Raw genomic sequence first — 12,781 nt, 5'->3', positions numbered from 1 at the left:
CTTGATTTTGTACACCCGCCACCCCTGCCTTCAAGTTTTTTTTCCTTTCCTTCGGCTGAGCACAGCGCCGTGCCTGGCGGCAGAACTGGACCCGAGTTTGTGTTGTCTCCCCATTGCCCAGGGAGGTGAACGGTGTCCCCCAGCCCGAGGGAGCCCAGCAGGAGGTGTGTCCCCAGTGCCTGCAGCCGAGCACCCCGAGGGTGGGGCAGGGGTGAAGGGACAGTTGTTGCTGCCCTGCCAGGCCCCCCCCCCCCCCGAACATGGGGGACACTCTTGGGCCTGAGGCTGGGCGGGTGGAGATGATGGTGGCAGCATATTTCAGAATTTTCCAGTTCATCCCTGAGCCAGAGCACGTCGGTCAAGCCCCCAGACCGCGCTTCCTCCCTGCCCCTCGGCGTGGGGGCCGGCCGTCCCTGCCCGTCTCCATCCTCCCCCTGCCCTGGCCTGCATCAGCTCCAGGGGCCCGGGCAGCGATGTCTGTCTGCCCCCACCACCCGCCCAGCAGCAGAAATTCCGGCCAGCACAGCTCGGCTTTGCCAGGCGGCCCCACACTAGGGCGTGTGCCGTGCAGGACGCTGTCCTGGGCATGGGGACGAAGACAAGCCCCTGTCCTCCTGGAGCCCACGTTCCCCCAGGGGGACAGACAGAGCAAGGGCCTCAATCAGTGTCGGTCCTGCTGTTTTTCGTGGGGAGGTGATGGCTGCTTGGAAATGCACTGTTTAGTCTGCCCCAACCATCTTGTCAGCGCTTCCCAAATACTAACACTTGTCTCGTTTGTTTGCCTGCCTGGCCCCCTGGAGACCTGGCGTTGATGACTCCTGATTTAAACCCCGCATGGCCACCAGCGTGATGCTTCTGTCCCCCTCCCCTGGGACGGGCCCCTGCTCTCCTGGCATGCCCGATTCCCTGAGTAGCTTCTAGATGCCCCCTCTGAGCCTGCACAAGCTCCTTGCTGCCTAGAGCCACCCCTTCCTCTGTGGACCCAGGCTGGTTGCTGCCGGTCAGTCCAGGAAACTGGCCCAGGCCTTCCACGTCTGCCGAATAGAGGGTCCCTTGCCCTGGAAGCAAGTGGGGGCAAGAAGTAGAAGATAGGCAGTAAAGACTGTCGCAGGTAGGGGAGCAGAGACCATGCCCTCGGGTGTGAGACAGGTTCATTTCACAGAAGAGCAAAGACTCCGGCTCTGAAATGAATCACAGTCAAGGTCTGGAATTTGAGACCAGGCCAGGTGCTGTATACCCACCGTTCCCTCCTGGCTTCCCAGCCCCAGCCCAGGCTGGCTGCTCACCATCAGTAAGCACCTGCCGTGTGCCAATAGGGTCAGGTGCCGTGCACACAACGTCTCAGGTACTACATCTGCCCTAGAGAGCTAGGCCTTGCTGTCTCCATTATACAATCGAGGAAATTGAGGCCCCGAGACACTGAGCAACCTGCTGAGCAAGCAGTGGGGCTGGAATTTCCACCTTAGGGCTCCCTCCCTCTCACTGCAAGGCCACATCGCCCACCCCTTCTGCTCCACCAGTCCCTACCCCACCACCACACCATCAGTAGATCAGGCTCGCTGTCAGGACGACGGGGAAGGTGGCAGGTGGGCTCTACCGCCAGCTTCTGGCAACATTTGTTTCCATCTTACATGTTTCATAGACCACGTGCCCCTGGGCCTTTGCATCACCTGTCAGGCCAAGGTTTTAAAAATCGTCTGACCCCCAAGCACTAGGGTGGAAAGAGAAAGGCATTTAAAGGGAAAAGAAAAAAGGAAGAAACTTGCATCTGCTGTGTACCTACCGTGTGACAGGCAAGGGGTCATTATTATTCACTTTGACAGACAAGCGCTGCTATTTGGTAAGGGACAGAGCTGGGACTGCAGCCCAGGCAGCAGCCTGAGTGACATGTTTTTTGAGTACATACTCTGTGACCACTGCTTTGGCAGGCACTTAGAGCTGATACTTTACATTTCTCCAGGAACCCTGCGAGGTAAGTCCTAAAATGTACAGATGAGTGAACAGAGGCTCAGAGAGGCTGTCACTTGCCTAAGTGGTCTGTCTTTTTGGAAAGCTCACGCTCTTATGCATAGATGTAGCATAAATTGGTAGAGACTTTCTAGTGGGGCGGGGGGCGCCCCAGCTGTGTAGGACAGGATGGTTGAGAACAGGTATTGTAGAAGCAGGAGGACCTGGTTCTACCCTTCAGGTGCTAACTGGCCGTGGACAATGTACTAGGTCTCTCAGTACCGTTTTCTTCTGTGAGTTGGGGCGAAGATGAGCACCCATTCCATAGAATTAAGGATCGGGTGCTCTAATACGTACAAAGCGCCTGGCCCTGTGCCGGATTTACAGGGAGCATTTGATAAATGGTCACATTTTTGTTGTCATGGGAGATGGTTGTGATCTTGACCTTAAGCTCTCTCAGCTGAAGGGTCTAGGGGGATGGGTGGAAAAACAAACAGATCCTTCCTCCTCCTTGCCTTTTTTTGTCTAGAATATATGGGCTAGATTATTTGTTCTCTTTCCTCAGGTTGCTCCCGGGGTCTCCTTCTGGGAGGCTCCAGGTGTCCCCAAAGCAACCCGAAGGTGGGCAGGATCCCAAGGAAGGGAGCGAGGGAGGGGGAGGAGGGGGCTCTTGGTTCTGAGAAAGGACTGCCCATCCACTGGCCAAAAAAAGCCACATCCCTGACCCCCCGGGCCTTTGTTGAGTTGAGGAGATAGAGTGACCATTCAGTTTAGGGTTCCCACGTCCCCTGCGATGCACTGGCTGTTAGTGAGTGCTTTCCACCCAGGGTGGAAAATGGCCTTGGTGGAGAGAAGTGTCCCTGCAGAATGGCACAAACTGCCACCAGAGACTGGGACAAAGGAACTGGCGTCTGTGCTTGCTCTTGGTGGACAGGTGCAGTGAGGACTGGGCTGGACCCTTCAGAGCTGCCCAGCGCAGCCTGAGAAATGGAACCGTCCCTTGCGTGGGCCGAGCACCAGAGCTCAGCAGTTAGAGATGCCCATTGTGGCATCAGGACAGTGGTCCACCCCCACCCCAACCTCTCTTCCCTGTGCTCCTAGGCCAGCAGCTCCTGGGGCTTGGGTAGCTCATCTGTCGATGGGAGAGTAGGAGAGCCACTGTAAGAAAGAAATGGGTGGGATGAGGATTACGAAGCGTACTCACGGCCTGAGGCGTAGTGAGCTTGCCGTCAGTCCTAAGGAAAGACCAAAGCTTTCCATCAGAAAAATTACTGATGTTTAATAATCTGCCACAAATGGGCTCCTTAAACGCTACCAATGTCCACTAAAAGAAAAAGCCTTTGGAATGCAAGACACATCCTTCCACCTTCCACGTGTTCCTGGATTCTGAGCGCTGAGGACCAGGCTGTCTGCATGGTGACTTGAGGACTTGAGGAGCACGGACACCGGTCCGGGTTCCGTGGCGGTCCTCCCGCCTCGGGCAGCCAGGCAGAAGCATGTTCACGGCCCCCTGGCTTAGCTTTTGCTTCAGCTGGTTGTCAACTCCTTAGGTATCCTGATGCTCCTTACAGCCGATGCCGGGTGGTGAACAGGGTGGGGCTCTTTCTAGAACCCTAGAACGCTCGATCTTGCTAGTTCACTGTCCAGTGAGGCAGCACAAGACGAGGAGGCAGACGTGGCTCTGTTAAGAGATCTGAATAGAGGCCGGTGAGAGCCTTGCCCACCGAGACGAACAGACGCAACAGAGCACACCGTGAAACTAGCAGAGAAGACAGTAGTGACAGTTCCGGGGTTTTCCCACGATTTCTCGCTTCTCGTGTGTTCATTCCTTTCCTCAGTCATGTATTCACAGGATGGTGGTAATAGGCACCCACTGGGTAAGAAAATTCCAGATCGGGGAGAAAAAAACCCTAAAAATGAAACAGATTTAATCCATTCAACTTACTATTCTTTCTGCAAGCTAATTGCTGGAATTCAAATTTAACTAAAACATGTTTGGCTCACGGAACACCATCCTTCCCTGGGAACCCAGCTGGAGAACCACTGAAATAATATATGTGAGGCGCCTAAAAGCCTGGCACACGGTCAAGATTCAAAAGTCTGTTTCTTTCCGTGTTTGCTGTGAACCTGCCTTCTGGCTTCCCAGTAGCGTCTGTATGACCAGCATGGAGCACAGGGTTAAGCCCTGTCTTTGTATCCTCTCACTGAAGCCTATGGAAGTTCCCTGTTTATGGAAGGAGAAACGGAGTCTCACCAAGGGGGAGTGACTGGTCCAAGGTCACATAACTCACAAGGGGTGAAACTGGGACTCGAAACTCAGTGTTCATCCCCCCTGCCCCGGCCACCCCAAAGTCATACTTTTCTCCCTTCCTGGCCGAGCCTTGGAGGGTTTTTCTGATCTGCTTAATTAAGACGAAGCAATACCTGCACTCTGAGAGGCTGAAAGTATTTTAAACTGTTTGGACCTTTGAGATGCAAACGTTCCATTTGATTAATATTGTGGTTTTTTTTGTTTTGTTTTGTCTTCCTCCTGAACTTTCCACTCAATCCCTTAGAACACAAACTTGACTACCCAGGAGCATGAGAACATCATTGTGGTAAGTCTCTCGAGATCCCTCTCCCTCTGTCCACCTCCCGGTGCCCACAGTTCTTGCCCCTGTCTGAGTGGTTTCTCGAAGCACTGGTGTAATCCACTAGCATGGCGACCTCACTCAGTCTTATCTCTTCTGTCAAGCCAGAGGTGTCTGCCTCCTGCCTTTGCACATTTCAGAGCCCCAGTTCATTTGGGGGGGTGGGTACGTAATTATCAGTCTTTGAGGTTTGTAACAAATGTGTCTTCATTGCCTCCTCCTTCCTGAGTGTGCTGGGGGGAGTTGAAGGCAGATGGCAGAGAGCATATAATTTATTCAGAGGCATAACCCTATTAGCTGAGAGGTGAACGGTCTCTTTCTTGCCCCAGGACATGTCTCCTAATTAATCCACGTATAGAACCTGGATTTAATTCTCTCCGGTACACAAAGTGAGGTCATATTTTCTGGGACTTGACTATGATGTAAGCATCTTTGGGGTAAAATAGCTTCCTGGGTGATTTTAAGCTCTGAAATGTGACTCTCACTAGAGAGAAATGAGGTTGCAGCTACTGGGTGCCAAGCACTGTGCCATGTATTTGAATCCATAGGTAATGAAGACAGGCCCTGCTCCCAAGGGGTTTATCATCTATTGTAGGAAGACAGATGAGACCACGGCAAAAACAGGATGTAGCGTAGAGAGGAGAGTGATAAACTCACCTGGGAGAAAAAGCCATGGTGCTTCCTGGAGGCAGTGATGTCTGAACTGGGTTTTGAAGGATCAATAGGAGTTCGCCAGATGGCAAAACAGAGTAAAGGCATTCCAGAGAGAGGAAACAAAACATACATAGAGATGTAAAACAACATGGTATATTCTGGAAGCTTTAGCATTGCTGGAGTGTAAAGTATAAGGACGTGGGAAATAGGGAGGCAGAACTTGAGATGGAAGTGAGAGGCAAAGCCTTATGTGCCCAGAAAGGACATTCACCTGCCCCAGCGGTCCTGCGGCTACAGCCTTTGAAACAGGGGCAAGATGCCAACTCCATGCCCCTCTGAGCCAAATGAAGATTTCGTAGGCCCACCCACTTGGTCCTGGCGAGCCCAGCCTGGAGATTCACCCTCCTCACCCCAGCTGGGTCTTGTGGGTACCAAAGGAGGTGGGTCCTAGGCTACTTATTATGGAGAGTAAAGGCAGCAGCTTCTGTGGAGTCCCGCCTACAGTGGCTGGCACATAGTAGGTGCTCAGTGAGAATTTGCTAAAAATATAAAAGTTTTTTTTTTCTTCCCCTTGCTGCATCCTAACCGCTCATTCATTGCCTTCTCTTGCCAGAACAGGGAAATTGTCATCCTGGGTGCCCCCACTCACCACCACCACCTTTCTCTGGTATACCACTAATTAATAAATTCATTTAACAAACATTTGTTGACATGTAAGGACAATTATGTACCAAACACTAGTCTCTGTTCCACAGACCTAGAGCTGCTATTGAGAGATTTATTGTGTGCTAGAAGAACCTGGCAGGTCGGCAGGTAATTAGGGGTTGAGATTCGTTTGGAGTGTTAGGGGAGCACAGCGGGCAGATACCTAACATCCTCTGCCAGTGAGGGTGCTGGGAGGAGGATGACAGAGGGCTTGCAGGTGGAGGTGAGCAAACTGGATCTTAAAGGAGGGGTAGGAGTGCTCCAGGGAAAGGCAGTCCCGGGAGAGGGCCCAGCACGAGAAAGAGCAGTGAGACTGGCAAAGCAGGCGGGGACATGGGTACCAAGGAAGGAGTTGGCCTCTTCCTCTCCCTGCTGGCACCACCTTGTGGATCCACCCCCCTCCTCCCACTCTTCAACCCTGGAAGAAGGGTGAGGGCTTTGGACTGGGGATGAGCCTGGGAAAGGAATTTTGATCTGAGCGATCCAGGCTGCTTTTATCCAGCTAATTTGGTGAGGCTGACCCCTTAATTGGGCTGGGCTAAGCTCCCCTGCTCAACAGACGTGCCTGAGAACAGAGAAGAATTTGATCTGAGGTCTGCCCCTCAGCCCTGCATTTTACAGCCTCCCTTTCAGTGCTCTTGATTACCAGTGCCCTTATCATTACTGGGAAGCCGCCTTCCTGTCCAGAGATGACATTATCTGATTTGACCGGTTAGCAATTAGTCTTCTCCCAGCGGGGCTTGGTATGTTTTTAATGTGCTTGCTTTTCAGAAATACTTTCACAAGTAACCTGAGTTGGTTTTATGCGGCCCATCTGGGGTCGGGCATCTCTCTGTGCTGGTAACAGTTGGCACATCACTGGACGTGCATGGACCTGGAGCCCAGACCCCAGCTGCTGTCCCACGTGCTTGAAGCTCAACGTGAGCTCAAGTTTTGAGCCGGTGTAGACCCCGGGCCCACCCCTCACTAGCTGTGACCTTGGGCAAGTAATGGGAGAACTTTAGTTTTATTGTATTGAAAATATCTTTAAGATATTCTTTAAAAATACTTTTGCAAGTATTCCATGAAAATAATTTCATTAGAAGGAAGGAAGGAAGGAAGAAAAGGATTTCACCCCATCCCACTGTCCTCTTCAGAGAAAGCCCCTGGCGGTTTTCAGGTAGTGACAACAAGCCACACGGATACGGTTGTGTTTTTATTTTTTGTTTTCAGCATTGATGATGCGTTGCTAGATGGGCTGTTCTGCGTTGGGTCTTTCATGTAACACGTCTTGGGGATGCTTTCAAGTCTCTTCGTGCCTATGTGCCCCACGGTTTCCAGCTTCAGTACCTGTGACATTTGGGGATGAATCATTGCTTCTGGGGGGCCGGTCCTGGGCATTGTAGATGTTGAGCAGCATCCCTGCCTCAACCCGCTAGATGCCGGTAACCTTTCCCTGTCGTGATGATCAAAAATATGTCTCCAGATGTGCCAACATCCCCTGGGAGGCAGAGTCAACCCTAGTTGAGGACTGTTGGCCCACCGCATACTTTCTACTGGCTCTAAAATATTTTTATTTAACCAGATGGCCATTCCGATCATTTTCAGCTGATATGACACATTAAGGCTCAGTCTTCTCATCTATGAAATGGGTATGGCAACAGTGCCTTTCTTACAGGGTTCCTGGGAAGGTTCAGTGAGCTAATGTACCTAACATGCTCAGCCAAGGACCAGGCTTATAGAAAGAGTCCACGGAATATAAGCTCTTTTTATTAATCATACCTTTTAAAATAATCATAATTCTGTGACCAGGGCAGGACTGGTAACCTCCCCTACCCTCTGTGTCTTCATCTGTACAAATGGGAATAGCTCCTGCTTGACCTCACCGAGTTGTCATGAGGATCAAATGAGATAATAGCATGGAAGCACAGAGTCGCCGCCTGACGCCCACTCTGGGCACTTAAATCCTTCCCACTCCTTTATTCCTTGACTCATTCTCGAGAAAGAGGGGCCTGACATGAGTGAAGGGGCTCAACCCTGCACGTGATCTACACCGTGCTGGATGGTGCTGCCCTAGACAGGTAAGACCCTGGGCCATTGGTCAGCCTGGTTGGTGGTGCTCCACGGCAGAACCTCAGTATCACTGACGTCCTCCTTCACAGAGGTGCATTCGCAGAAGTGAGGTCATCTTTTCCTGGCATCCAGTGATGCTTCCTTTCCCTGATGGTCCCAAGCCTGGTGGAAGGCCTTGCTGAGAGGTCCCTACCCATATCCAAAGGCATCACTGCAGGGAACAGACCACCGAGACCTCTGAGATTGAACAGGCAGGGTCTGAGCCTGGAAGTCAGTGATGGGGAGAGCGTGTCCTCACAGAGCCCTCCTGGGAGTCGGGCAGAATCGCCACCCCTTGCCGCTGTGTCCAGTACTGCCCAAGACAGCCCCCCCCACCCCGCCCCGTGATGGTGGCAATGGGCTTATCCTGAGGCTGAGTCTCCAAAGCTTCTACAGTTTTCTCTTATCAAATTCCCCCAGCAACCCTGTGAGTCAGTCACTCTAGTTCTCCGCATTTTATAGGCTAGAAGACTGATGCCCAGAGAGGTTGAGTTGCTCACTCAGGGTCACCCAGCCTGGCAGTCTTGGTGCTGGGTCCTGGGTCTCCTTGTTGCTAATCTTGTGCTCAGTGTGCAAACAGGAACATGAGTGGACTTCACATAGGCATTAACCATCCAGTAACTAACATTTATGGAGAGCCGGCCCTATTTCAGACTTTATACCAAGGGTCCTCAATTCAGTGTAGTTTTGTCCCCCATGAGGCATTTGGCAATGTCTGGACACGTTTCTTTTCAGTTGTTCAGATATTTTATTTGAATCTGAAGTTTAGCACAATCATTAAAACAGAAATTATGAAAGGGGAGGAAAAATCAAGAATCAGACGATGTTCAGGCCATGGGAACCTTGTAGAGAAATGGCAGTGGGAACCAGTAAGAACTGTACAGCTAGCCTAAGAAGCCTTGGTGAGACATGAACTCAGCGGGTGTTAGATATTCCAACCTGCCTTAATATGAAATGAAGCGTGTCAGGAGGCTTTCTGATTGTCACAACTGGCTCAGGCTTGTGACTGACATCCAGTGGGTTGAGAACAAGGTCCCTGCTAAACGTCCTGCAGGCCTTCCCTCCCGTTCTTCTGGTGACTCTCTGCTCCGCTTCCCAGGTGGGAACTCGGGCATTAAGAGAGAGGAAATAGCTTGTTCTAACAGGCTGTAGTAAGCGCCAGAACTAGAACTCGCACCCAGGACCCTGCCCCCAGTGCCTGGGCTTAGAACCACGATCCTGTCCTGCCCCGTAGTCCGGGCCTGTTGAACTGAGGGCGACGTGGATGGATGTCAGCAGGTTACGGAGCCCCTGTTGGTGTGCATTTGCCCTGAGGGCAGCCCCGAGCTTCTGTCAGCATCTCAGTGGGTGCCATGAGCCCCCCGACCCCAGTAGGATTCATTTCTAGAGATTCCAGCTGACATTTGTTTGTAATCTTTCAGGCAATTGCTCCTTTGCTGGAAAACAACCATCCACCACCAGATCTCTGTGAATTCTTTTGCAAGGTATGGCATGACTGAAATGGGGCTGTATTTGCAGGAGGCAGCCTGCCTCCGTGTGTGCATGCTGGGGGTTGGCTTTGCATAATTTGCTGAAAACCCAGGCTTCCCCGACCTGGGTCAGGGCCCCAGACAGAGCCAGAAGGCAAGTCAGGCAGCCTGTTCTTAGAGTTACCGCTGTCTTCTGCCAGACAGGTGATAAACAAGGCCCAGGGTCCAAACCAGTGGGTCAGCGAGGAGCATCCGGCTTTTCCTTGGAATATCTTGGTAGCTGTCTTGGGAGAAATTTGTAGCAGATTTTCTGGGTTCCTGACGTCAGAGCTGGTTTATTATTAGCCACGGCTCCTCTGAGCACCGGCTGGCCCACAGTGGGACACAGCCATGGGGCTTTTCCTGAACAGGGAAAACAGACAGGGGATGCCAGGTTAGCCGGGAGGAGCCACAGAGCAGCCCATCCTCTCCCTTGGACCCAGAGTCAGGCTTGCAGGGGGTTTACACGGAACGTGCCCAGGGCATGTCGGGTACCAGCCATCCCTCACTCTGAAAACACACTGCAGCGGTCAGGGGGCTGAACCAGCAGGCAATCCTGTTTTGTTCTTTGCTTGTGATTTTTTTTTTTTTTTTACTGTAATGATTTGATGTCCTTGGAGAGACGCAGGGTTTGCTGCTACCCCAGCGCTCTCTGCTCTAGCACCTGCTGACTCACTTCACTCATGCTCCTTCCCCCCCTGGCTCCTTCCACAGCCACATCCTGTCCTTGGCGGGGGGCGTGGACTACGTCCACCAGCGAGATGAGCACGTGGCCTGGCAAAGCAGGCACCTGGGAGGCCCGGTGGTTTCTGGAGGGAAGGGGACTGCCGTGCCCTACTGCCTCTGCACCCCGCTCAGAGAGCATGCTCTCTGTTTGTCAGAGGGCAGGAGCTTCAGAGATTACGGAGACAGGGTCGCGTTATCCCCTTGGGCCCAGTGTCTCCAGCAGGAGACCTTTTCCGGCAACCCACAGAGCAGAGGCTGGACCCAGCCTGCCGGCCCAAAGCACCCGGGTGTGTTCTCAGTGTGCGTGTCCGGGCACATGGCAGTGTGTGCCTTCTGGGCCAAGCAGGGGAGCGTCTGGCTGCGTCTGCGCCCGTGTGTGTGCAAGAGCATGTCGGCACAGGCATCAGGCTTCGGTGCTGAATCGAGGCCCCCTCTTCCCTGGGCCTCAGTGAGGCTAAAGACAACTAGAACACGGGCCTTCTTGGACCCCAGCGCTGCCCCAAGCGGGGTGGGGTCACATATCCCAGCGCTTCATATCCTGCTCCCTTACCTATCACAGCAGGTCATCTCCTCTCTCAATATTTTGTCCGATTTCATCCAAATCTGTTCCTTGTTCTCCTCTCAAGCTGTATGGTTTCTCCCAGATGCCATGGTTTTCAAACTCTTGTTCTTTTAAAACAGTGGACCTTCGTTCAAAGTAAATTATACCTGCGGGTTCCTGGTTTGAAAACTCATGATGTAGAAGAAACCATTCTTTTTGGCATTTCCTGATAGAACTCCAGTTGGTCCTGAAATAGAAGGCTGCCCTGTCCTTTGGAGGGAAGGGTCTGAGCCTAGGGGGCCCGTGAGCCTTCAGGCTGTTTTCCCTCGGGGCGTCGGAGTCCCAACCTCAGTGCCCCACCCACCAGGCGGCCTGCCCAGAGAGGAGAGCTTGAGGGGGAACGAAGCAGCCCCCCCTGGGTCCACGCTGGGACACACTGGACATGCCTGGGCAGCCTCGCCTCCCAGATTTCAAAACCAGAACCCTAAGATCTGAGGAAAGCTTTATTGATCTTGGATTTCCCAGGAAAGCCCTGATTTCTAATATCCCACGTCCAGGGTCCTCATCCAGGGGTTAGAAACTCAGCACTTTCAGGCCCGGGCAGGTTATAAATATGTTCGCGTGGTGGGGTTTCCTCTGTTCCACCCGTAGGCCTTCAATTTCAGTTTGAAAAACAAAACACGCTGATGAAGTAAAGTACATCTGAGAGGGGCATTTGATGGCCTGCAGACTGCTGCCAGCCTATCAAAGCCAACAACTGAAAAGCCACAGAACTTTCAAGATTCTGGGGTCCAGACACTAAACCCCTGGCATTCTTGCACCCAGTTTTCAAGAGACTCCTCTGTTAGACCATGTCCTCTGATCCTCAGTGCTACAGTGTCGCTGGGGTAAATCAGGACATGTCCAAGTGGACCCCTGTCTGTACCATCTGATGAAAGCTCAGACTTTATTTATTATTTCTTTTTACAGATTTGATTTAATCTTCAGAGATTAGAGAGAGCAAGGGAGAGCATGTGCTGGAGAGGCAGAGGGAGAGGGAGAAGCAGGCTTCCCGCCGAGCAGGGAGCCCAATGCGGGGCTTGATCCCAGGACCCTGGGATCATGACCTGAGCCGAAGGCAGACGCTTCACCGACGGAGCCACCCAGGAGCCCCACAGTCTCAGACTTTAAGAGCCACAGGCCACAGGCTTGTGGACCCTGCCAGGCTCGGTGCTGACCGTGCCCTTCTGTCTCCCCAGCACTGCAGAGAGCGGCCCCGGTCCATGGTGGTCATCGAAGTGTTCACTCCCGTGGTCCAGAGAATCCTCAAGCATAACATGGTGAGTTCCCCTGACGGCCCGACTGCAAAGCCAGTCTTTCACTTTTCCCCAGCCTTTCGCCATTCCCCAAAGATTTGGGGAACAGGGTTGGCTGGCCTGGCCTGACAGCCAGGGACTGGGGTTCGGATTCTGTTGAAATTGGGGTGTTCATGCAGCCTGTCCTCCTTGGCTCTATCTTCTTCTCTTAAGGCAACGGGAAGAATCTTTCTCACAGTAAAAATAACAGAAATGTGTGGCTGGGGGAGAAGAGAGGAGTTTCCCATGCGTAGAGTCACAAATGTCTACAGACACTCCACCCTCAAGGAGGGGGTGGTGCTCCTTACCTCTTCAGTGGGGCCGTGCACACAGTGTCCTTCCAGAGGCACAGTATGGAAAAGGGCAGAAGAGTGACCGTATGATGGAGAAACCTAAAGTCACAGCCGCGGCCAGTGGGTCACGGTCAGCAGCCACAGTCACGTGAGGGCCTGCACCCTGAGACGGTGTGATGAACAGGGCGCCGTACCTCTCGGGGCTTCTTCTCTTAAACCCACAGGCCCCGTCTAGTCCTGAGAGAAACATCAGTCCGGTCCCCGTTGAGGGACATTCCGCAAAACACCTGACCAGCACTGCTCAAAACTGTTCAGGCCGTCGAGACCAAGAAAAGCCTAGAAACTGTCACAG

The 12,781-nt window shown here is 52.7% G+C and overlaps 1 protein-coding gene across 2 annotated transcripts in view; it reads left to right on the top strand.

Annotated features, from left to right (window-relative positions):
• The window catches only part of CMIP (c-Maf inducing protein), a 227,421-nt gene that overhangs the window by 178,550 nt on the left and 36,090 nt on the right, over positions 1-12,781 (top strand). For both annotated transcript variants that reach the window (XM_035024719.1, XM_035024720.1), the window contains exons 5-7: positions 4,503-4,544; positions 9,449-9,511; positions 12,041-12,121. In XM_035024719.1, coding sequence (XP_034880610.1) covers positions 4,503-4,544; positions 9,449-9,511; positions 12,041-12,121 — 186 coding nt within the window. The remainder of the gene's footprint in view (positions 1-4,502; positions 4,545-9,448; positions 9,512-12,040; positions 12,122-12,781) is intronic.

This window comes from Mirounga leonina, unplaced genomic scaffold (genome assembly GCF_011800145.1).
Source record: "Mirounga leonina isolate KUSES-001 unplaced genomic scaffold, KU_Mleo_1.0 Mir_180, whole genome shotgun sequence".
NCBI classification, from domain to species: Eukaryota; Metazoa; Chordata; class Mammalia; order Carnivora; family Phocidae; genus Mirounga; species Mirounga leonina.
Note: the sequence above shows the minus strand (reverse complement) of the source record. Positions and strands in the feature narration are given on the sequence as shown.